The sequence below is a fragment of the Pteropus medius genome, unplaced genomic scaffold, assembly GCF_902729225.1.
Source record: "Pteropus medius unplaced genomic scaffold, Ma_sr-lr_union100, whole genome shotgun sequence".
NCBI lineage: Eukaryota > Metazoa > Chordata > Mammalia > Chiroptera > Pteropodidae > Pteropus > Pteropus medius.
The window spans coordinates 2,428,278-2,454,550 of NW_024352149.1; the positions used below are offsets into that span (position 1 = coordinate 2,428,278).

The 26,273-nt window shown below is 34.0% G+C and overlaps 1 protein-coding gene across 1 annotated transcript in view; it reads right to left on the minus strand.

Moving 5' to 3' along the window:
* ADGB (androglobin) overlaps positions 1-25,873 on the minus strand; it is a 139,949-nt gene extending 114,076 nt beyond the window's left edge. Inside the window, 4 exon segments of the mRNA XM_039846958.1 lie at positions 1,586-1,657; positions 4,753-4,845; positions 5,541-5,700; positions 25,723-25,873. Coding sequence (XP_039702892.1) covers positions 1,586-1,657; positions 4,753-4,845; positions 5,541-5,700; positions 25,723-25,796 — 399 coding nt within the window. The 5' untranslated portion in view covers positions 25,797-25,873.
* Between the last annotated feature and the right edge of the window lie 400 nt (positions 25,874-26,273).

A 26,273-nucleotide genomic window follows, 5' to 3' on the forward strand; every position in this document is an offset into this window, starting at 1 on the left:
AGAAGTAGAATATTAAACACACTCTTAGCTAAGAGCTGTATTCCAGAGTAAACTGTCAATGACCTCCAATTAACATTGACCTTCATTTCAGCTCTGTGTGTGTGAGGGATAAAGCGAGGGAGAAAGACTGAATGCTTCTGAGAATAAAGATGATTTGATTCTGAGAATAAAGATGATTTTATTCTGGAATTTACTTTTTATAAGCGACTGCACTATTCTTCTGTAAATGTTCAGAAGTTTGAGAAGGAAATGATCTCTTTCATGTCAATAGGATCAGTTAGACAAGGAAAGAGACATGAGAAAAAAGTTAAAATTAAACACACACTTAAATACACTGTAAACTCATGTACCATGTGCCTTTCTGCAGGCGCAGAAGTATTCCAAGTAAAACTCCCACTTGCGGGTTTTTAACTGGCAGCCAGAGACAGTGGGAGCCGAGCTTCAGAGTAGAAATAGAGACCAGGATTCGAATCCTCCTTTAGATCCTTCTGTTCTTGGGCAAGTCACTTCAGCCTAAATAGTAGTTTGTTGTTGTTTTTTTTTATCTGTTAAATGTAGATTAAACTATCTATTTTTCAGCACTTTCGTGAGTAATAGAAACAATGCACAAGAAATTTCTGGGTCACAGTGGGTGTTAAGGAAAGCCATTACCACCCTCCATAGTATTTTTTCTGAAATATTCACCTCGTATATTACTGCCTGGCATGTACAGAGATTATGCACTTGACACTGACCTCATAAGATTTATGTTTTTCTTAATTTGTATTATCTAGGAAATTTCTTAAAGGTAGGTTAAGCTGAAAAAGGCAAATTGAATAGTCTGTCTATATCAGAAAATTTTACTATAGAATATTGTATATTTTTCTTCCTTGAAAAATAGAAAAGCTAAAGTCTATGTATGTTTAGGATTCATGAATAAGCATATAAAACATATGATATAAAACAACTTGGGCTAATCAGTACAACCTGGTTGAAGAAGTAAATGTTTTTTATTTTAATATTGGTCAAGATATTAAACATAAGAAAGACGAAATGTTTGAATCAATGATGACCGTGCCCCTCTTCTCTGACTGGGCCTTCGGAGAAAATAGGCGAACAGCCCCTGTTTCTGATAGAACTACCTCAGAGGAGTGGAACAGGTCTGCTTATGGACAAAACCAGGGGAAGGGAGGTGCGCCCCCACCGGAAGTGGGACCGCGGGACTGAAAATCTGGCTGGTTTAGAGGAGGTGTTGCAATCAAACTGCACTGCGTTATTTTCCCCCAGATTAGCAAATCAAATAATATAACACTTAACTCTTGGCACGTGGATCTGGAGGAGAAATGCCTAGATTCTGAGAACGCTACCCGGGGAAGAAGAATAGGGGCACAAGCAGTGCAGTGCAGTGCTTACAGTAACATTTCCCCACCATATTTTGCGCACTAAACTCAAGGAGGCTTCGCTTCCACTTTGAATGTCTGGCGTATTAAATGCTTGGTTATACCAAAATTAAAGGTGAGCAAGGGAGGAATGAAACTGGGAATTGTTTAAACAGGTCTGGAAGGCATTTTGCAATGAGGTTTTTATTGCATATTTCCTTACATACCTCACTGCAGAGTAAATGTTCATTTGCCGAAAACAAGTCAAACAGGATTTCATTTTTCACAACTACTGGAACCTAAAATTAAAAAAAAAAAAAAAATAGATATCGTCCTTAGAAAAAATAAAAGAACTGTAGCCTATATGCTATAAACAGACCAAACCTGATTTCATTTCTCACAACCAAAGAAATTGGAAGAATAAAAAATAAACACATTATCCCATAAGGTAACTCTGTTTCAGCTGTAGGTGATATTAATTTAATAATATAATGTGTATAAAATATAATATTTTAACATACAAATAAAATGTTATAAGATGTAATATCTGTACATAAACTTAGTATGCATATACACATAAATTGAGAGTTTAAAATAGTGATTTGAAATTTAAATTCACCACTCAAGTTAAAACTGACAGTTAACATCTGGTAACTGGAAAAATATCTTCATCTTGGATGAAAAATATTAACGGTGACAGTTTTTTAAATTTTTGTCCAATTTAAAATCCTGTTATTTAAAAAAAAATTAATTTGATAGTCATTATTTAATTAGTATATATCTAAAGCTGTTTTCATATATTCAGTCCAATAAAAATAAACATATGGAAAAATATGACTTGTAACTTTTAAAAAATTAATTATAATTCATATCAATATTATGTATTTAAAATATTAAATTAACGTAAAATGGTTTTGTGAAAAATATTTTTTTGGAAATTAATACTGTCAATTGCTCTCAATCATCTATACAACTAACGTCTTGAAAACTCGATAAATTTTTTTATGTCTAAAAAAAATTTACCTAAAACTACCATAAGGCCTGCATTGACTCTTATGTTCATAACTTATAAACATAGTAATATAGTTTTGTACATATATTTATTTATTCTGATTTGACTGATTATGATGCAACACTTCTAAAATGTCCATACCTTTCAGTAAGTACCTATGTGCATTAGGATTGATTATGTAGTAATTATATGTTAATTTAAAATTACACATATAGTTTCCAATTAAAAATATATTAATTATAATTAATTATTTATTAATTATAGATTAAATAAGTATTGGGTACCTAAAGAGTTAGACTTAATAGTTACTGACAGCAGGAAAGGAGAAACTAACAGTTTGTAAAAGACACAAATATTAATGCAGAGGTCTCTACAATTGTATTTTAGCATCTCTGTATCCTATGCCTACATCTGGGGCAGGGTAAATCCTCAGACATCTTACAGCTGTTCAATATAATCAACACTCAAGGGCCTGGGCCACCAATATCTGGTTCTCAGAAATAAACAGATCTGATCACTCACTCTGTCATCAGGGCTTGTTAACCTTCCTGGTTAGAACTTCCCATGATATTTTTAAACCAGGCTTTTACGTTGTTTAATAACTTAGCTTGTCTCTGACTTATAACGTCCTCTGACTTCATCTTTAGCTTAAGAGTGTTCTAGGGCATGTTTCTAGACTGTACTGTGCTTTTAAATTGTAGATTACAATTAGTGATTCATGAAATCATTTTAATAGGTCAGATCTATCTATCTATCATCTATCTATCATCTATCTATGAATGTACTAGAGTAAATCTCACATAGAAAGTTCATTATTGTTTTGTAAAATTTTTGTCTAAACTTTATATATGTCTATATTTAACGAGTCTCAATATAAAAAGTATTTATCACTATGGACGTAGACATGAAAATGTGAAAAACACTATTCTAAGACTTTCCTACTTAGCTACGCTTTCAGTTCTGGCTGTTCTGGTCCCTATTCCAACAAGATGGATCAAGAGGAGTCAGTGCAGAGGGGGAGCAGAGGTAGATGGATGGCAGTATTATGAGAAGTATAGGTGGAAGTATCATCAACAACAATGAATGAATTTATTTTTAGTACAAGTGCATCTCTCAAAACTAAAGTATGTTAAAAAGAAAGATGGTTTATAAAACTTTTCTGCTTATTCAAATTTATAAGACTACCATTTCATGGAATTCATATCCTTTATTCACATGAAATGCAAACTGCACTTATATTAAACAGAGTCTGAATATTATTAATAATGCATTAATATTAAGTGCATTATACTAACATCACAGAATTTATATTCTTTATGTCAGTGTTAACTAATATTATAAGTAATTTAAAGACAAGAATCTTGTATATTTGATTGCTTTTATTTATAATAGCTTACAAGTAGACATTCTATAAATACTTTGATGAACAGAGCTACATCTTTTTATTTTCTCATTTTAATAAATATTTTTGAATTTAGGATTCTGACTTTCTCAACTAGTAACAGTAATTGTGAAATATGATGGATAAATTATATTTTCTTGCATTGGTAGTAGTGCGTATAAAGTCTAAAACTTCTAGGAATAAAATCACTGTGTGTAGAAACAGAGATTCAATGGTTCTCAAAATGTATGGAAGAATCAGCTCCACTACAACAACCGTCTGGCCAGCTAACTAGTAACTAATTTAGCCTACGGGTTTTCTATGCAGTCAATGAAAATAATAAGAGCAGCATCAAGAAGGGGAAAAAAAGTCATTAGTGATAATTAAACCCTCAGAAACATCAAATATATTCAAACAAACATAGCTATTAGGAAGACATCCAGGGGGTCTAAAGTTTTAAAGTACCTAAGCTCTATTTAAAATAAAGGTTTCTGGGGTGATGTCCCAGTCAATTTGATTCAAGAGGCTGGGCATGGGGTCCAGAAAGAAAGGCAGCCCTTGGAAAATGCTTCAACAATCCCTGGAATAGAGAGATTCAGGTGCAAATCTCTCAGGCTGGGAAATTAATGCTAATAAACACTATCTTAAACAGACCTTCATGCCACGAAAGTTCCTGCTAAGAAGCAGAAAGGAGAAAGTCTGTCAGAAATTAAGGAATAAGTTCTCACAACATTTTACTCTATAATTTGACATCATGGAGAGAAGAAAACTTGAGGCTCTAAACAAAATTTCAATATTCTTTTGGAAGCCAATAGAAGAAACATTCAACTATACTGATAAGTATTTATTTCTAATTTAAATACCAAAATGTAATTACCTATTATTAGTGAATACCTCAAGAAAAAATTACCCTAAATTGTTTTTAATGCAAATTTTCATTACTAGCATATTATATCTCATCATGAATACATATTTTTGTTAATAATAAAAATGTTTCTTACCTGATTAATTAAAAAATCCTGTGGACGTTTCCAGGAATAAATTTTCAATGAAGGTGGTAATTCAATTTTTCCTTCGGGGTCTTCAAAAAAATGCTATATAAAAAATATATTGTATTTTACCTCTGTATGGTTTTATTAAAATAAAAAACAACTCAATCTTAATAAAAATTAATAAATAAACATTTATAGAGCAATGCATGTTTGTTCGCAGGGTCATGGAGTACTCGGAGAATACTGAAGTTAATGATATTATATTTAATTAATGAAACCTTCATTATCGAGTGACATTTTGATTGCAGAAGAAACAGTACAAACAAACAATAAACTGCTTTAGAATGTGAATTAGATATAGAGGGAAAACAATTCTGCATGGGCCAGATATGGCACACCTAAAGAAGTGGATTCTGTAAAATTCCAAAGATACCTGCTATATTTTGATGCTTAAAACAGTTAATCCCGGTAAAATGCAAATGTAGCAAATCATAGCTAAGAGCTACTGTGCCCACATACCATAGAAATGTAATCACAAGGCTCCAGTGAAGAGACTGCTGCTCTCCAAGCCATGAGTGTAATGGGGTTGGGGGTGGGGAACGAGGCTCTCTCCCAGACGGTACCACTTTGCAGTGCTGTAATAACCAGGTTTGAGCTGGTGCTCAATTGCTCCACTGAGGATTTGCACAAGCCACCTTCCTGGTGAAAATTTACACTCAATTTCCATAAGCTTTGAGTTGCCGTTAAAAACTATGAGCATTTTCATTGGAACCCAACGAGTTCAAAAGCTTACTTACAAATATAGGGCTTTTTCCCGTTTTGTCCTTTTCTTTTCCACTTTTGCCTGCGTCCCACTTTTCTGCATTTATGTCAGCTTCACTCCATTCTGGCCAGATTGGGAATTTCCCCCTCTTCTGCTCAACGGCCGTTTGTATGTTGCTGCCAAAAAAATACTGACTACAGACAGAGAGGGAGGGAAGTGGGTTAGTTTTAATTCAATTCTCTGAGGTAAAATATAAGATAATTGCATGCTCTAAGTTTAATCTTCTTGTCAGCAGTCATGTTAAATACATATTTCAATATAGTCATACCTGTGGTCAGAGAGCTTCCACACGTTACAGTTTGAAATTCTGAAATACTCAAAATACCCTATTCCATAAACAAATTTTTGAGCATTAGTCCCTGCTGACGGATGCAAGACATTCATAAACATATAAGATGCGATAAGGAGGAATACTGATATAAAAGTCAAACTTAGGCATTTCTGGGCACCATTATTATTTTTAAAAAACTTAATCCATAATCTCGATAGAAAAAGAAAGTCTGGGAAGATATATATTGTAAAAAAGTGTTCCTAAGTAGCATGTAAGAAAATATGAGAGAAAGATGACTAGAATAGTTTTCAGGGAATAGGGGAAATTTTTTTATAATATTAATAGAAAATCCAAGGTATAAAATAATACATTACAGTATGTCTGTTTTATTGAGTGTTGGTACAAGTTTACAGATAAAACGAAGTTGGTGATTTTCTATCCATCAAAACCATGATAAAATTACTTCATTCGGGAAGCTCAAAATCTTTAAAGATTTTTTTAAAGGAAGATCTAATTTCTTAAAAAAAATAAGGGCCCTGCTGAGATTATGTTTTTCCTTCCTGTTTATTCTGCCACATCTATGTTCAGGCTCTCTCCCTTAAGCTGTTAAGCTTTATCACTAATTGGCCTACTTTCCTGGTAACGTGTCAAATTTGTTTCCATCTATATTGAAGATCACTTAAAAAGACTTTCATTTAGAGGTACCTTATACCAGTCCAACAGCCCACCTATAGTGCTACACACACAATATAAACAATGGTCAAAAACAGCTCAATGTCGACAATACTGCAGACTGAAAATGATCATGTACAAGTGTTGAAACTTTCAGCACATCGTGCCTTTGAAGTTCACTGCCAGAGTGTACCTACTGCTCTAGCATAGTTGATATCCTTTAAATATTCAAAGCACATTATTCTTGGTGTCATCAATTCTGAGAACAAAATAATCTTTAAAACCGAAGGTAGCCCAGAACTTTTGAAGATTTAGGAACTGGTAAGACTAGGAAATAAACGTTGCCAACTTTTAGAAAATTCAAACATGTAAAGAAATCAAATCTGCCACACCGAAAATCAAGAGTATATACAGAGTTACTTTATAGTCACATAGCAATATATCCAGTTACTAGTAAATGATTGATCCATTAAAATGACAAGTTATATAAAAGATACATATATTCTGTACATATATAGCGAATGCTCTCTTCCACACAGTGAGTCCAATTACACTACTGAAATAAGAGTGTCATTGTCTCTTTTAAGAAAGGCTAAAAATCTGTATACAAAATATATTTGTGGAAAGTTATTATTTTCAAAAAACTTAATAAAAGTTAGTGGTAATTTTGACCCAGCAATTGCACTTCTGGGTATTTATCCAAAGAAAACCAAAACAATAATTCATAAAGATCTATGCACCCCAATATTCACGGCAGCTCAACTTACAATAGCCAAGATATGGAAGCAACCTAAATGCCCATCAACAGAAAATTGGATAAAGAAATTATGGTTCATATATACAATAGAATATTACTTAGCCATTAAAAAAAAAATGAAATCCTACCATTTGCAATGACATGGATGGACCTAGAGGTTATTATGCTGAGTGAAATAAGTGAGACAGAGAAAGGTACCATATAGGTACCATATGATTTCACTTACATATGGAATCTAAGGAACAAAAAGAACAAACTAATCAAAAACAGACTCACAATTTGGTGACAGACGGAGAGGAAGGGGGTTGGGAGGCTGGGAGAATGAGGTGAAAGGTTGAAGAAATACAAATTAGTAGTTGATAGTTGGGCATGGGGAGCATGGAAGAGGGAATGTAGTTAGCATTAATACGATGGCTAAGTGGAGGGCCAGGGGAGGGAGGGAGCAATTGGGGGGATCATTTTATGAACATTATAGATGTCTAACCAATGTATTGTATACTTGAAACTAATTTAAATAAATAAATTTATTTAAAAAAAGTTAGCGGTGAATGTTCATAATATAAAATCTGTATATTCTAAACATCAAATGATATTCCAAAGGAATCCAATATTTGAAGGGAGAAAAAAATTTCAGGTAGCCAGACAAGGGGATGATTTTCAGAGTAGAAATACAAAATGTGAAAGTACTCCTGGGGAAAAGAAAAGAAACACAAAAGAAGCAAATTTACAAAACCTGGCCAAGTCAGACAGAATAGTTTGACATAAAATGATACATGAAGTCAGCAGCAGATACAAAGGTGTTAAGATGATTTCATATATGTGTGTGTATATATATGTATATATGTGTGTACATAGGTGTGTGTATGTATAGTTTATGGTTGAAATGAATTGATTATGATTGAAAGCCACTGAAAATATGAATGGATGGTTGCCAGAGGTAGAGAGTGAGGGGTGGGCAAGATGGGTGAAGGTGGTCAAAAAGTATAAAGTTCCAGTAAAACACATAACTCTTGGGGATTTAATGTACAGCAAGGTGATTGCAGTTAATAATACTGTACTGTGTATTTGAAAGTTGCCGAGAGAGTAGATCTTAAAAGTTCTTGTCACGAGAAAAAAAATTCTAACTAGATATGATGAATTTTAACTACTTTCATGGTGATTATTTCATAATATAAACAAATATCAAATCATGTTGAAATTAATATGTTATATGTCAGTTATATCTGAATTTTAAAAATCAATGGACTAATTACAGAAAGAACCTGTCATTGAGGATTGGGGGCTGGAATAGTGTAATCCACAAGTAGGTACTAGAAATTGGATTTGAGCAGTGGCAGTCCAAGCTTAAAAGTCTCTTAAGTCTATTTTGAAAAAGAAGTTTAATTTACCCTGTAAAGGTCAGGAGACCAGAACTAGGCTTCATGAATGAGCAAGTGGCTAGAGTTACTCATGAGCTCCTAGCTCTGAACTAAGGCTAGTGTAGCTCCCCCTACAGTTTATGGTATAACAGACAGGTGCCACTTGCCTGTGATTCTATGAGGAAATAAGCTGGCCGAAAGAGAAAAAAATGACAATGAAGGGTGGCCCTCTAGCACCGCAGGTGTGGTATCATGGATACCACTTCTCACATGGGAGAAAAGCCTCCAACCTTCCAATGTTAAGACTTAAGTGGAGGCAGGGGTAATAAAAAATGCACCCAGCAATCAGAAAGGACTCTGCTCTAGTATTGGAACAGAGTGCTAGAGATCATTTGCTGGTCCCTTAACCATTTAAGTAACTGAATTGCGGACAGGTCCTGGGATTCTCAGAGAGGGGTCAGAGTTCAAAGGGAGAGTGACATTTTTGGGGGAGCTCAAAAAAAACAGCTCTTTGCTAACGGATGAGGAAGTATTTCAATAGCGTAACTACTATCCGGTCCTTTTCAGTAGTGTATGTCAATTGGATGTCAACAATAGGTAGAGAGCAAATCATCCTGGAAAGGTATCCAAACCACATGGCAGAGAAAAGTATGCATGAGTTTTAAATATCTACAAACTACATACTAAAAAACTAACAATATGAAGTAATAGAAGAAACTTAAAACCATGAGAAATAGTAAATATCCCAAAAGAAAGAAATCACACCCAAAGAAAGAGAAATAATGTAGGAAACATAAAAGTTATCTAAAATGAGTATATTTAGAATTACCAAAAAGATAAAAGGGGAAGGGTCTGCTTTGCAATGAGAACAGGAAGATACTAAACAAACAAATAAAAACTAAGACTAATATGAATAGAGACATTAGAAAATTTTAGTAATGAAAACTTCAGATGTTGAAAGATTAGATAAAGCTGAAGAGAGAAGAGAAATAGTGATTTAGAAGGTAGAATGTTTAAAATCAAGTGTTTGCATAGGTAGGTAAAGAAATAGAAAATGTGAAATAGACATGTGGGTTGATTGACTGAAAAACTCCAATGTGTGCCTAATAGAAATCCTAGAGGGATAAAGTGGTTAAAATAGGGTGGGTGGGGGTTGGGAAAAATATTTGAAGATATGACTGCTAAAAAATGTTCAGAATTGATGAAACATGTCTTCAAATTGGAAAAAGCACATCAAGCAATAACCACGAGTAAATGGGAGATTGGAGGATAGAAATCTACATCTAGATATATCAGATGGAATTGTACATCAATGATAAAGATGAAAATCTATCTACATAAAGAAATGACAAATTACCTAAAAATAAAGAAAAAAAAAACAAATCGGCAGCAACAGGAAATGCCATAAAGCAATGAAGTGGTATCTTCAAAGCTGGGGTAAAATAAAAGTCAATCTTGAAATTAAGACTCAAACTCTTATTCAAAAGTGACAGAAAAATTTATCTCAAGTTAAATAAAAACATTCAAAACTGAGTTTACCATAACAGAGTTTTGCCTCCCCCGCCGCCCCCCAAAAAATTACTGAAGTATTTATCTCAGGAAAATAAGAAAATGAATTCAGAATGAAAGTATGGGATACAAAGAGCAACGGTAAACAAATGAGTCAACATAACATTTTGGTAAAATTCTAAAAAGTATTTCCAAGTAATGATAACAGTAACTTTGTGCTTTTTAAAAGCTGACAAGGGAATCAAATATATGGTGACAGAAGGAGATTAGACTTCAGGTGATGAGCACACAATAGATTATATGGATGTTGTATTATAAAGTTGTACACCTGAAATTTATATAATGGTATTAATCAATGTAACTCCAATAAATTTAATTAAAAATAAATAAAAGCTATCAAAAATTAAAGGGATGGGTAAGGGAATTCTGATGGATACTATCATGCCTGTTTTTTTCTTTAGTAATAATACTGAGTAACTGTAGACTTTGTAGGAAAATATTTAAAGATAAATGCATTTTTTTAAATGACAAATTGTCTTAGTTTGGACTGCTATAACGTAATACCATAGACTGTGTGGCTAATAACAACAGAAATTTATTTCTCATAGTTCTGAAAGCTCAAGTCCAACATCAGGGTGCCAGTATAGTCAGGTTCTGATGAGAGCCCTCTTCTGGTTACAGACAGCTGACATCTCAATGTTTCCTGACATAGTAGAAAGAGAGCTAGCTCTGGCGTCTGACCCCATTCAGGAGGGCTTCACACTCACGACCTCATCATCTCCCCAAAGCTCCATCTCTAAAAACCATCGGATTTAGATTAGCGTTTCAACATGTAAATTTTGGGGTACACAGACATTCAGCGCATTGCAAGGATTTTCCAAAAAATAAAATATAAAACTGCCAAACTGAGAGAACAGAAAGAGTGGACCAAACATTAAAGAACAGCTCACTGTAAACTGTACCTTAACTAGAAGAAAAATTGAGAATGCAAAATTCTTTTAATTAGGATCAAATCAACCAATATGTATGAAAACTAAAACATGCTAGGAAAATACTGTTTCAGAATAAGAAAGGAACCTCACTCAACAGTTCACTTATTTTTAACTAACATTTATTGAACACCTGCTCTGTGACAGGCAGCACTGTGCTAGATGATGGGGTAACAGACTCATAAATATATACCTTTGCTCTTAAGTTTATTTTGGAGTGCAAACAGGTAAACAGATAATTTCAATATAATGTGGTATGTGCAGAGATGGAAGTATCCACAGATGGTAAGGTGGGGGGCGGGGAAGGGCATTGTACCCAAGAGAGGCAATTAGGAGAAACTTCTTGCAATAAACAGCATTTGAGCTGTCTTAGAGGATAACTAGAAATTTCCAGGTTGAAAAAGGAGAATGAGCATCACTAGAAAAACAGAACAGCATAAGAGACAGTGCAGAGGCAAGAAACAGGACAGCAGGGCCAGAAAACTATGAGCTTTTCCATAGGGCATGAGCACGTAGTAGTATAAGGCTGGGGGACGTTAGGCTGTGGAGAAACAAAGTAGATAGACAGCTTCCTACTGGGGGCTTGGAGCTTGAACCTTATTTTCCAGTTAGTGTTGACTTTGCTCATTAGACAGAGACAAATATACTATTCTTAGATATGTATTATTTAACATTTACCCATAATTGACCACTGGCTTAAAATGGGAAGGTTGAGAAACAATAAATTGCAATATAACTCAAAAATGAGCACAATGGTAATAATTATAAAAATTTTATTTAAGATAATCATCATCAGATCTGGAAGTTGCATTCTTTTAATTAAAATTCTGGTATCAAGATGTCCCTATTATACCAAAAAAAAAATTTTTCAAAAGATAATATGTACTGGCAATAATAGTCAATTAGAGATCTCATTTTTAAGGAAAGAATTCTATCCACCCTTGCAATATATTATTCCTGGATTATATTTATAAATACTGTTCAAAATCTACTTAGAAGTAAAATGCAAAATTTAAGTAATAAATCTGAAAGATATCACATTTGTCTCAGCGGGAGTAACAGGGATTAGATTTGTCCTCCCACCTGACACAACCAAAAACTTGGGCAAAGCACAAGAAACTGGTGTTCAAGACATGGTCATAAAGTGATGAAGGACAGTGATTTCCGAAAGACAGGTGAGCCCTATGGCCCTAAGAGAGTTTTTAGGCCAGTGCAGGGGAAGTCAGACCAGGTGTATCCACATATCCAGCAGATTCCTTGAATAGAAGAGGAGATGAGAGTTTGGGGGAGATCAAGGAGCCAGTTTGCAGGGCAGAGCACTAGAGGAGAGAGTTTCACGCAGAGAGAACTCCTTTAATCTTTAGAAGGTCACCCAGTCCATATAAATTTTAGGATGAGTTTCTCTATTTCTGAAAAAAAAAAAAAAAAAGTAAGATTTCTATAGGGATTGCCTTGAATTTGTAGATTACTTTGAATAATAATGACTTTAAAATGTCATTAGTCTTCCAATCCATGAACATGGGATGTGCTTCTTTGTCTTTATGTCTTTAATTTCTTTCAGCAATGTTCTGTAGTTTTCATTGTACAAGTCTTTCACTTCCTTGGTTAAGTTAGTTTCTAAATATATTTATTCTTCTTGATGCTATTGTAACTAAAATTATATTGTAATTCACTTTTCAGATTGTTCAGTTTGTGTGTAAAAATGCAACGGATTTTTAAGTATAGACTTTATATCCTGCTACTTTGATAAATTCATTTATTCTAACAGTTGTTTTTTTTTTTCAGGAATCTTTAGGATTTTCAACTATAAAATCATAGCATCTGCAAACAGATGATTTTACTTCTTCCTTTACAGTTTGGATGCCTTTTGTTTCTTTTTCTTGCCTGACTGCCCTGTTCACAACTCGCAGTACCATGTTGAATAGAAATGGCAAGACGAGCATTGGTTCCTAATTTTAGAGGAAAATGCTTTCAGTCTTTCACCATTGAGTATGATGTTTGCTGTGAAGTTTTTATATATGGCTTTTATGTTAAGGCACTTTTCCTAGTTTGTTGAGTGTTGCTGTTTTCTGTTTTTTGTTGTTTTTTTTTTTGTCATCAAAAGATGTTAAATTTTGTCAAATGCTTTTTCTGCTTCAATTGGGATAATCATATATTTTTGTCCCTTCATTCTGTTGATGTGTTGTATTACATTGATTTACACATGTTGAATCATTCCTGCATTTCAGGAATGAATCCCACTTGGGCATGGTGTATGATCTGTTCACTATGTTGCTGAATTCTGTTTGCTAGTATTTTGTTGATGATTTTTACATAAATGTTCATAAGAGATATTAGCCTGTAATTTTCTTTTCCTTTATCTGGTTTTGGTATTATGGTAATTCTGGCCACACAGGATAGGAAGTGTTCTCATCTTTTCAATTTTTATCAAAGTTTGAACGAGATTGTTATTAGCTTTTTTTAAATATTTGGTAGAATTCACTAGTACAGGTCCAGAGTTGTTCTTTATCGAGATATATTTGATTACTGGTTCAATTCTCTTACTATTTATAAGTCTGTTCAGATTTTCTATTCATAATTAATCTGGTAGGTTTTATGTTTCTAGGAATTTGTTCACTTCATCTAGGTTATCCAATTTGTTGGTGTACAATTGTTCATCATACACATAACCATTTTTATTTGTGTAGAATTGGTAGTAATGTTCCTACTTTCATTTCTAATTTTAATTATTAGAGTCTTCTCCTTTCTTAGTCCATCTAGCTAAAAGTTTGTCAATTTTGTTGATCTTTTCAAAAAAACTATTTTGTTTCGTTGATTTTTCTTTATTGTTTTTCTTTCTCTATTTTGTTTATTTCTGCTCTAATTTTATTATTTATTTTATTCTGTTAGCTTTGGGATGTGTGGTTGGTCAACAGTACTAGTCTTGGCCCTGTGCGAGTCCTCCAATTCTTTTGGGTACCCTTTTTTTCTGGCATTGTGCTGTTTCTCATTCGTGATATTTTTTAAAATGACTAAAATTCCTAAAATGAAAACTAAAATACCTGGGAATAAAATGCCCAAGAAGAGTACTAATGGTAAATTATATATTTAAGAAGATTAATGAATTTAAGAGATAGCAATAGAAATTATTCAAACTATTTTTAAAAATTGAAAATAAACATCAGTGAACTCTGGGACAACTTCAAACAATCTATTATTGCTGTCATCAAAGGAGAAATTGGAGGTAGGAAAAATATTTGAAGAAAGTATGATCAAAATTTTTAAAATTTCAGTGCAAACTAAAAAACTCAGATTCAACAATATAAATGAACCCCAGACTCAAAAAGCATGACGAAAATTGTGCCGAGGTACAACATAAGCAAATGACACAAAAGGTATGGTAAAAAGAAAATCATAAGAACCAGAGGAAAAAAAAGGCACTACATGCAGAAGAACAAAGAAAAGAAAAACAGCAAATTTGTCATTAAAGACAATGCAAGTTAATGGGCAATATTATTACAGAACTATAAGAAAAAAACTTTGTCAAGCTAAAATTCTACACCTGATAAAAATAACTTTTAAAAATGAAAGTGATATAAACAATTTTTTACATAAAAAACTGAGAGCATTCATTAGCAGAAAATCTTCACCATGATAAAAAAATAAAAGAAGGCCTTTAGGCACAAGAAAAGATGATATCATTAGAATTATGGGTCTATACAAAGAAATAAAGAAAATCTGAAGTAGCAACTACAGGGCTACATATATAAGTTATTTCACTATTTGAATATCTTTGTATAATTAATGGCTTACACAAACAAATAATGTAGTAGAGTTTATAACGAATAAAAAAGTCAAATGTATAAAAACAATAGCAAAAGTGGAAGGTGGATACACATATTATTATAATGTTTTTGTATTAAATGTGGACTGGTATAATATCAAAGATGGTAGAGTGTAATAAGTTGTGTACTACAAACTGTAAAGTCACCACCAAAAGAACAATGACATATAACTAAAAGCAAACAAAGGAGATAAATAGAATTTTTTAAAAACAAACACAATTTATCCAAAATATAGCAAAAGAAGAAAAATAAACAAAGAAAAGATAGAACAAAGAGAAAACAAATAGCAAGATAACAGATTTAAATCTAGCAGTATTAGTAATCACATTAAATGTAAAAGAAATCCATTTTATATATAAAGACACGAATAATAAAAGGATGAAAATACATATAGCATGGTAACATTAATCAAAAATATTTTTAAAGTAGATTTAATTCAAAACAAAGAATATTACAAGGAATTGAAAAATGTAATTTCATAATGATAAAAAAAAACAATTCAGTGAGATGATATAACAACCCTAAATTTTTTTAGTACATGAAACAAAACCAGATGTAACTGTAAGAATCAATAGGTAAATATAGTAGAAAATAGCAATATCATTCTTAATAATTGATAGAACAAGCTGACCAAAAATCGGTAAGGCTATAGAAGCTATAGAATACAAAACACTATACATCAAAATTGACTTAATTGACACTTAGAGAACACTCCATCACAATAAAAAGCACATTCTTTTCAAGAACACATGTTATATTTATCAAGATAGACCATAATTTGAGACATAAATAAGTCCCAAGAAATTTTTTCAAAATCCAAGTCATACAAAGCATATTCTCTGACCAATGGAATTACACTAAACATCATAAACAAACAAAAAAAAACCTGGAAAATTCCAAGATATTTGGAATCTAAGTAAAATACATATGATTAACCAATGTGTTAAAGAAGAAATAAAAAAGGAAGTTAGAAAGCATTTGAATTGAATAAAAATGGAAACACAGCATATTAAAATTTATAAGATGTCACTAAAGCAATACATAAGAGAAATTTTATAGCACAGAATACCTATATGAGAAAAGAGTCTGAAAACAATGTACTATATTTCCAGCTTAAGAAACTAAAGGGAAAAAAGCAAATTAAATCTAAAGTGAGTTAAGTAAGGAAATAAAGATTAGAGCAGATTAATAGAAATAAAAAAAGGAAAATGATGAGAAAAAATCAATATAAAGACACAAAATCCAGTTTTTTGATCAAACTCTCTTCAGATTGATCAGAAACATGAGAGAAGACACAAACTACCAATATCAGAAATGAAAGTGAGGACTTCATTACTGATGCAATAGACATTAAAAGACTAATAATAAAATATTGCAAACAACAATATGTCCATATATTCAATAGTGTAGATGAAATAGATCAATTTCTTAAAGGATACAAACTAAGACTATTTATTAGGGAAGAGATAGATTGGATTGGAAATATTGAATGTTCCTCTATCTATTTAAGGCAAGTGAATTTAACATTAAAAACCTTTCCACAGAGAAAGCTCCAGACCCAAATGTCTTTAATGGTGAAGTCAACTAAATATTTATGGAAAAAGTAATACTAATTCTGTTCATTATCTTGATTGTCCTGATGCTTTCATGTGTGCAGATATACATCAATACTTACCAAAACACATCATTTAAATATGTGCAATTTACTGAATGCCAAATACATCAATAAGCCTGTTTTTTTAAACAAACAAACAAACAAACAAACAGCCGACGGATTTTTAAAAGGCAATTTAAGGAAATTCCAAACATCATTTTGTGATAGCAATATTATCTGTTCCTAGAGTCATATCTACGTTCTATGATATATTTGATTACAAAGTCACATGCAATAAAACATATCTCGTCTACATATTCTGCCTTTCATGTACATCTATTCCTGGTAAGTTAAATACCCTGCAATAATTTAAATTGGGAAAAAGTAAAAATTATCTTTATATTAATGGACGTAGCCCATAATTATATTAAAATATATTTTATAATCCAATTATTAATAAAACACTAATAAAGTAACTTTTTAAATTTAAAAACACTTATTAATTATATTCCTTGCAAAGATGACAAAATTATTTTTAAAAAATTCTTAGGTCAGTGAACAAGTTTATATAATATAATAAAAAATATACAAGAATTGGAAACCAAAGGACACTTTAGCTAGTATAAAGTCATTAGAAATTTAAAAAAAAAAGCAGCAGAATCTTATTTACAGACATGCACACATACACACACATACATACACTCCTATATATGCTTTAACTAGATTATTTTCACTATAAAGATGTTTAAATTTCAATAAAACGAGGGTCTGAAATTTTGCCATTGTTTTCTTCAAGCATGCTGTTCAGGGTAAGAACATAATTGTATTCATAGTGGGAGGCAGTTTATTTATTCAATGTGCAATCAACATGCCTTCTTTAGTAGTGTCAGCTAATACCCTGAAGTAATCAAAATATCAATAGAACAAAATGCTTTATTAGCACAGAAGAGGGAAGGAAATTACTTCCAACTTAGAATATCAGATGATGGCTTCATGGAAAAGCAGGTCTTAAATATGGATAGAATTTGGGGTTGGGTGAGAACAACTACAAACAGAAAAGAGGATGGGAAGAGGCACAGAGGCAGAAAAGTGAAAGAATGTAAAGAGTAGGTTAGAATTTGGTTGATGCAGAGAACAGAAAGGAGCTGAAGCTGGTTGGGGCCCTAATAACTAGCTTGTATTCTCTCTCCTCTCTCTCTCTCTCTCTCCTTCTCCTTCTCCTTCTCTTCCTCTCTCTTCCTCCATCCCTCCCTCCCTCTGTGCCTTCTTTTCGTTTTTTCAAAGCAGGAGCATCCTATCAGTGGAATGATGTGTTAAGATTACTAACAGTATTATATATAAAGAAGTAAACTGGATAAGAAAAACCTTTCGCTGAAGGCAAGGAAACTGGAATGTTTTCACAGTGGTTCTCCCTGGAATTAATAAAGGCCCAAACAAGAGGATGTCAGGGAAGAATATGAATGCTGAGGCAGGGTACAGAAGCATCTCAGAGGGAATATTACAAGAACACAGAAACCAGTTGGATAGGTTGGGCAGAGGAGAGGGGAAGCTCAAAGATGACTGCTCTTTATACGTAAGATGTCAGGGAAGTGCTAATAAGATTCTCTAAAATGAACGCGGAAAATGTATACATTTGGGAGAGAAAATGATGACTTCCATTTTGGACATATTTAATTTGGAGTAGATGAAAACATCCAAGTGCAACTGTCCATTTGAACTTGAGCTCAGTTGCATGATAAGGCTAATTTAGTCATCTTAATCAGGAATGACGGTTTTATATGATCAAAGGAGAGGAAGAAAGCCAAGCAAAGTAAGACCAGTGGAGAACGACTTAATGTGGGAGGTAGAAGAGAGAAAACAAAACAGGGGCAGATCCAGAGAAAGAACTCCAGGAAAGGACAGAAGAGAGTAGACTTAGCTGGAGTGACACATGTTTCCCTGGAGGCAGCTGAACACTTTTGAGAGACAGGAAGGAACAAACAGGGAGAGCAGAAAAAAAAGCACTGTACACAGGCCACTAGGATCTCAAGCTTCTGCCATCTCTCAGGATACAATATCAATCCAGCAGTAAAGCTGATACTTATAAAGAACAAGCCCAAACATGGTATGCAAAACATCAGTGTCCATGCTGACTCCGAAAATCCATAAAAGAAACAACAGGTCTGCAGGACCTGGAGGTTAGTACATGCACAGGTTCTAACTAACCTTCATTTTTATTTTTTTACACAATTCTAACGATTCGCTCATAACCTCATTCTTTGTGGTGCAAACCAGTCTTAAATTGCTCCTAGGCTTTGACCCAAAGTGGAGCAAACGTGGTTTTGCCTCTTATTTCTAAGTAATTCATTAAAATAGTATGTGAAAAGGGCCCTATTGGCAGTGTGTTCAGTACAGCCTTCACCTTTGACCTTGATATTATCTGGTTAAAGTCTCACTGTTTCTGGCTCACAGTTCTTCCTGCTTTCTCTACTTTTGTCATGGTATCCACAAGATTTGACGAACCTAGATGTATCTTCTCCACTTAAATTCAACAGATAGCTCCTCTGAATAATCCTCCTAAGCAGTACTACTCAGAAATAAATGCTGTAGAAAGTCTGAAGATGAAGAGAACTGAGAAGCTCTGAGTTTACCCTGACCTCTGAGGCAGTGTAGAAGCTGTGGATAGAAGTCACATACCCAGCACTGAGGACCGAGAGTGACAAAAGGGGGCAGAATGGGCACATTGATTTTTTTGAGAACTTTGGTTGCAGTAATATATGCAAGTCTGATATTTGTCAGGTCGGAAAGATGGAATAAAAATAATTAGAAAATATTTGGACTATTGAATTTATTTTGCTACAAGCAAAAAAAAAACACCATACAAAATATAAATATTTGTTTACTTTAAAAATATATCATATGTTAATTAGCTACACAATTTAGCATGGTTATAGCCCCAGAATCTGAAATTAATTAGTCTGGACCTAAACTGGGAAAAAATGCTAATAAAATTTCAAAGTACCTAGTTGGATATTTCTTATGACGATATATACACATTTTCTTGTCAAAGATGAAAGTGAAAAAGATTAGTAATATTTCTATCTAAACTTTCATATTACACAAATTATACAAATCATATAAAAGATATTTTTAATCTGTTTTGGATACAGTTTTTAGTCCTTTTATCTCACATTAAATGGTATAATCAGTTTATAGATTATTTAATCCCTTGATTTAAATAATCTGGCCTGAAAATATCAGAAAATATTAAAGTCCATTAAAATATTTTTAAATAATCATTTTTGATTGAGGTAATATTAATTTGCTCACCCAGAAGCATTAACAACAATGCTATTAGTTTCAAAGTATAAATTTGATTATATTTTTAGATAACAATAAAGTACAAATATCACTAGTTTGTAAATTTAAATATTTTCAGTCTAACTTCTACTTCTGTAATAATGCTACAGAGTAAACTTGGAACCACTTTTTCTCTAAAACTAAACAAACTAAAACTGCATGATTAAAAAATTTTTTTACTGCCAGAGATGATTCTTAAACCATGCCAAATTTTAATGAATTATTAAACAAATGTTCAGATTAAGATAATTTCCATGGAAGAACTGATGGCAGACCCCATTAAGACTAATGGGATACTTCTCTCCCCATTAAGCAGGGTCTGGGCAAGATTTTTATACTTAAAAATATTGACATTTTTATAATGCTCTAATCCATGCCAAGTGCTACCCTGCATTCTGGGGATGATTGACAGGGCCTCATCTGTCTGACTCTCAATCTCTATCTGGTTCTGAGTCACAGAGTTTTATGGCCGAGCTGCCACAGTGAGTTTCTAGTTCAACTCACTTAAAATACACATTCATTATTAAACACACATTGTGCCAAGCCCTGAGAGAATGGAGAATATAAAGAAGGCAAGGCATTTAGGAAATTGTCATTGAATTTTATTTACACTTTTTCTCTTGTCTTTTCAGATGTGGTGACATCATCACCTTAACATCATAGCACATATTGCCACTTCGACTGAAGATCATAAATTTGTCGTTTGTAGTCTTTGACCACAATCACCTTACAGATCCGCTCTGCACCCATCCACCTCCCCACCTCTAAAAGTGTTCCTGTCTTCGAGAGTTTCCAGAATCAGGCATTCCCCCATTATCTCAGACCACCATCCATTTCTTAGAACCCTGATTCTTAATCCAGCATGAATTCCATGCAGGCAATTGTCAAACCGTACCTTATAAAACATCATATTGATATTTAAAACCATGTTCCCCCTTGACATGTAATTCATTTCCTTAATCTGTCCCTCTCATTCTGCTGTATACTCATCTTAATGTGTCAGTACATTCCTACACAGACTCTCTACCCCAGCCAACCTGGATGACTTCCTGTGCCCCAAACATTCCCATTGCCTGCACTGATCATCTTACTAGCCAGTGCCTTTGGAAATTAGGAATTGGCTCTTAGGGAGGAGGTTAGAAAAACCAGCTCCAGTTCAAAATCATCTTCCTCTCCTCTAACTTCTACAAACCTCATTTTAGGAATCTCATGATGTTTCTAATCTAACCTCATGCCAACACATGGTTTTCTCTATTATTTCCAACAAGTTCCCCTTAACAAATGTGGAATTACCATATATGTCCTAGATATTTCTTAGCTCCCCCACCCCCAACCAGATTATATATCCCTGGAAAAAAGTAGCATGTTTCACAATTCCTTATCCTCCAGACCTACCACCGACTTGGGCATGAAAAGTACTCATTAAGTAGTTGAGAAATGACCATAAAAAATAGGTTTTCCTCTAGGGAAGTTTCTGTCACCGAAGCTGACCTTTTAAATTTAACTGGCCTTAGTTGTTGAGGTACAGACAGGTCACTGGAGAAATCACGGAACCCAGTGTGAACCCTGGGTGGTGTTCTCCTCTGCTCTTCCTCTTCCTTCTGCCTTTCTCTGCAAAGCTATGAGGACTGGACCTGGAACTATAAAAATTACCTTCCTACGCTGTGTTGTTCTATTTGAAGGGACTTCTGTTCTGATTTTCTAAAGGTAGAGGAACAAATTAACTACCAAGCACTGTTGCATGAGTTCATTTAACTAGCTCTCTCTTGGATCTTGTATAACCAAGAACCCAATTAATTTAATCCTCAATAAGTTATTTATTCTTCTATTATGCTTTGCTTTTATTGTATTGCTCATAATTCGGCTTTTGTAATAGTTCTGTTTTCAAATCTTTGTGTAAACAAATATTTTGATCTTTTTCTAGAATTCCATGAAATTTTGATATGCAATTGATCAGTAAAGCTAGATTAACTTGATTATTATGAAATATATTTCATTCTGTTTTGGAAAGAGGTCTAATGATATTTTATCATCATTAAGAATCTAGAAGTCTGCATAATTCTTGTTAGTTTAACAAATTACCTGTTTGTTTCATCTTCATTTGAATGTGATATTGGAAGTGCAACGAACTTTTGTGATTATAAACATCAAAATGTCCCTATTTCAAACTGCCTATTTAAGTTCCAAATATTTTAGCATTTAAAGTGTAAGCATTAACATTCTAACTATTAATACTTAAATTGCATCATTTCTTTTCTCTCTTTTGAATTATCCATGATCTACATAAGACATATATTTCATACTTCCAAGAAGATTAATTTTTTGTCTTGTTATCATTACAAATATTTCCAGAGGCCTCTAACAAGTGAAAGCATCTTTGCAATGCCTATTAGTTTACAAATTGATTAATTTAGATTGGTTTATAATTTGTAATTATAATTAGACATTTATAATGAGAGTTATAATTTGATAGTAGTTATGAAAATGAAAGTATTATTCCCCAATGAAATTTTAGAAAGATAACTTCAATTAGAAAAAGTAAGTCTAAGTTTTAAATATTTAACTATAACAAAATTCCCTCATTTACTATGGAACCAGTAGTGTTAAAAGAAAATCTGATAAAGTCATGGAAGTTTGGAGCTGGAGGAAAAAACTAAAGCAAAAAAAAAGAGGACAGTGCATGTCAGATTGGAAACAAGTTTAATGAGCCCTTCAGTTAAAAAAGAAAAAATTGAATGTCAGAATAGAAAAATTACATGTTCGGTGTCACAAAAAATTGGTACCAGAGTGAATCTTTTAATAGAGATTTCATTCTTCCCGATACAGAGAAATGGAGAATAGATAAAATAGAAATGCAATAATCTTATGTAAAAACCGACAGCTCAGTTAGCTGGCCTGATTTTTCTTGGGAATTCAAAGTCATATTTATTTATGAATTTGATCACAACTCGGCATAGATGATTCTGTTTTCTCCATTGTACCATCTCAGTTTTTGAACTTTGTCAATGGAATTAGGCCTCAACCAAATTCAGAAGGAATGAAAACCACGCTAGGTAACCTAAACTCTAAATTAATTTAATAAACAAGTGGTGAATGTTTATTATGTGTTAGCCATCATGTTAGGTAAAAGCCAGACATGGGCCTTATCTCCAATCTGACATATAATCTTAGGAAATAAAAGAGATATGCTACTGATGGCAGTTCTAGGAGAATAAGATTCTATGGGAGAGCCATTTTCAAGGCTCTGAAGACTTTTTCCTTCATTTCTGTATCCAAGACCATGTTAGAGTGGGTTGCATTTATTGGAGCTTAACCACAAGGTGTGGTAAAATGGCATATAAAAACTTACTGAAAATGACCCCAATGACACTGGAGCCTTGCTAGACTTTGATCCCTAGGCCCTGTGCTGGATGGTACCATGTGTTTATCTATGATTTAGCCTGGTATCTAAGATAGTCCTTCAGTAAAATTTAGAGGATAGACTTGCTTTAAAATGAACTTCACATCCTATCATATAATGCTACAGCAGAATTTAATGATTTGATGTTTAATGCTCAATAGATCATTTCTAGCAAAGCCTAGATTTTGTATAACTATTTGCCTTTACACTTCTATTTTCAAAAATATACACAAAAAGAACCAACTAATCAAAAATAGACTCACGAATATAGTGGACAATTTGGTGACAGACAGAGTGGAGGGGGCTTAGGGGGCTGGGAGAATAGGGTGAAGGGTTAAAGAAATTAGTAGTTGATAGTTGGGCATGGGAAACATGGCAGAGGGAATGCAGTTAGCATAAATATGATGGCTATTAATATGATGGGGAGGGAGGGAGCAATCGGGGGGACCAGTTTATAAACAATATAGATGTCTAACCAATGTACTACATACTTGAAACTAATTTAAATAAATAAATTTATATAATCTATATACACACATATTTTTATTGATATAATTCAATTAATATATTTTCTGGAAAAAAATATACATGTTAAAAATAATATTATCATCTCAAAAAGAAATAGAAGTACCAGCAAGGAAAGAGTTAGTATCTTACCAGCAGGGACCTTATCTCTATTGTATAATACAAGCATCACATGACCAGGCCACATACTGTGCTTTATGCTAGCTGGTTTGATCAGTTTCTTTATGGGAGTTAATAATCTCATCTCTTTCAGGATATAAACTCTTTAAGGTCAAAGATTTTCCCCAAGCTCCTCAAGAGTTGTGAGCCTTCAACGTGAATTAATTATAACCACCATTGACTAAGGTTTTTTGTTTTTTTGGTGTTTCAAAAAATTCTTTTGCAACCTTGTTATAATCTCTTATTGAATCACTGTCATTCATTTATTAGATAAACATTTTTGAGTGTCTACTACGTATTACTAAGAAATCACTCAGGATACTAAATATTCAATAGCATATAAAGTAGAAAAAGAAAAATCCCATGGAACTTACATTCTATTAGGAAGACCTATAAATATACATAATTTTTTAAAGTGAATTATATAGCATATTAAATGGGAAAAATTTAATGAAGGAAAAAAAGCAGCAAAGGAAAAAAGAGTGTGTTTTTGGTTTGAACAGAAAAATGGAGGTTGAAATTTTAAACCAGTTAGCCAGAGAAATCGGCTTCAGAAAATGGCATTTAGGTAAATACCTAAAAAAAGTGAGGGAGAAAATCACATGGAAATCTAAAGGGAAGAACTTTCCAGTAGAGGAAACAGCAAGTGGAAAGGCCCTGAGGTAGGAACAGCCCTAGGGGATTCCAGGGAGTGAAGAGAAGGCTAGTATGTGAACAAGGGGGAGTAAAGTCATAATAGTAAAAGGCGCCTTATCTCGTATGGCCTTGTAAGACTTGGACCTAGAAGAATAGAAGCCCTTAGAAAATATTGAAATGACCTGACTTACAGTGATATGCAGTAGGAGAGCAATCCTGTTAAAAATCATGTATGTAATATAGTATCTGAAATTTTAGTTAATAAAAGGAATGGATTATCTGCCAGGTGGCTGGAAGCCTGCTTGTGAGATAGGACAGAAAACTAGGAACTAGAGAATCAGAAATCACAGACATGGAAACGATTCTGGGAGAGGAATTCATGGAGGGAAAGAGTTTAAATACTAGGGATGGGTGAACAGAAGTCCAATGTAGGATTCACTACCTTTAGGCAAGGAAGGTGGTGAAGAAGTAGGCATCCAAAATTAAGAATCTAGTTGAAAAGAATTGACTGCCCACTCCCTACAGGCATAGCTGGACGAACATAAATGACCCCACTGAGGTATGTTTGGTAGCTGGCATTCTCTCACAGCTGGAATAAATGTTATAAATTCAAATAATAATCCCAAGTCTGTGCTATAAATAATGGAGAGACAGAGAGTGAGAGAAAGAGAGAGAGAGAGAGAGAGAGAGAGAGAGACCAAAGGGAAAAATAATAATAACGAGGTACATAAGCAGACACAACAATCACCACTCCAGGACAGAGAGGCATCAAATAGATTCCAAGAGCTAGGCTCTGTAAAATTTCTTGGGGTAAACATTAATAACATAAACTACATATTTATATAGGTTTAACTTTTTAAAAACCATTTGATGTCTGATATCATCTGATACCAGCTTTTCCGAGTGCGTGGGTGAAGGAGAGGAGGGGCTCTGGAAAGGAGGATGGTCCAGGCGGGACTAGGGAAGGAATGGGAGCAAGAATCTCCTGCGTGTGGGTTCCCGCAGAAGATACAGAATTTGCGAGGAGGCCAGCCAGCTAAACTCCTTCCTGCCCTGGCAGAGACTGCTACAGAAAAAAGCCAAGGGGTTAGGCCCTTGAGACGGGCTGGCAGAGGTCCCTTACTCTTTAGATTTGTCCGAGCCGTGCGCTGAGTTGATACGGTGCACCTCTTTCCTTTTGGTTTGTTTGGAGGTCATAGCAAAGGCTGACCCAGGCCAGGCTCAGCAAGGAATGGCAGCCGCCTGCGCGGCTCCCGCTCCGCGTCTGCCGTTGCCAGGAGACGGCGGACGCGCGTCCTGCTGACGCTGTGCCCCGGCTGCGCCGCTGCGGCGCGGCGGCTTCGAGGCGGCGAATTGGGGCACGAACGCGGAGAACTCAGGTCTTCGCATCCAGGTGGAATCCTAGGGGTTGGGTGTCTGCGGAGGAATCCGCGTGCAGCGACCACAGACTTGACAGTAGGATTGATGGGCAGCTCTGAAAAATCGCAATTCAATCCGGCCTACGCTGCCTGGCTTTGCCTTTAGGAAGTATAGACATATTGACTCCCTCTTAGATTTTCAGGTATGTGGAGATTCATATTATGCGAGGTTCCCTCTCCTCAAGTCTTTTCTCCTTTGAACAAGATTCTTGAATGATGACTAAAGAGACATTATGCCCACACGAAATTCGCCAAT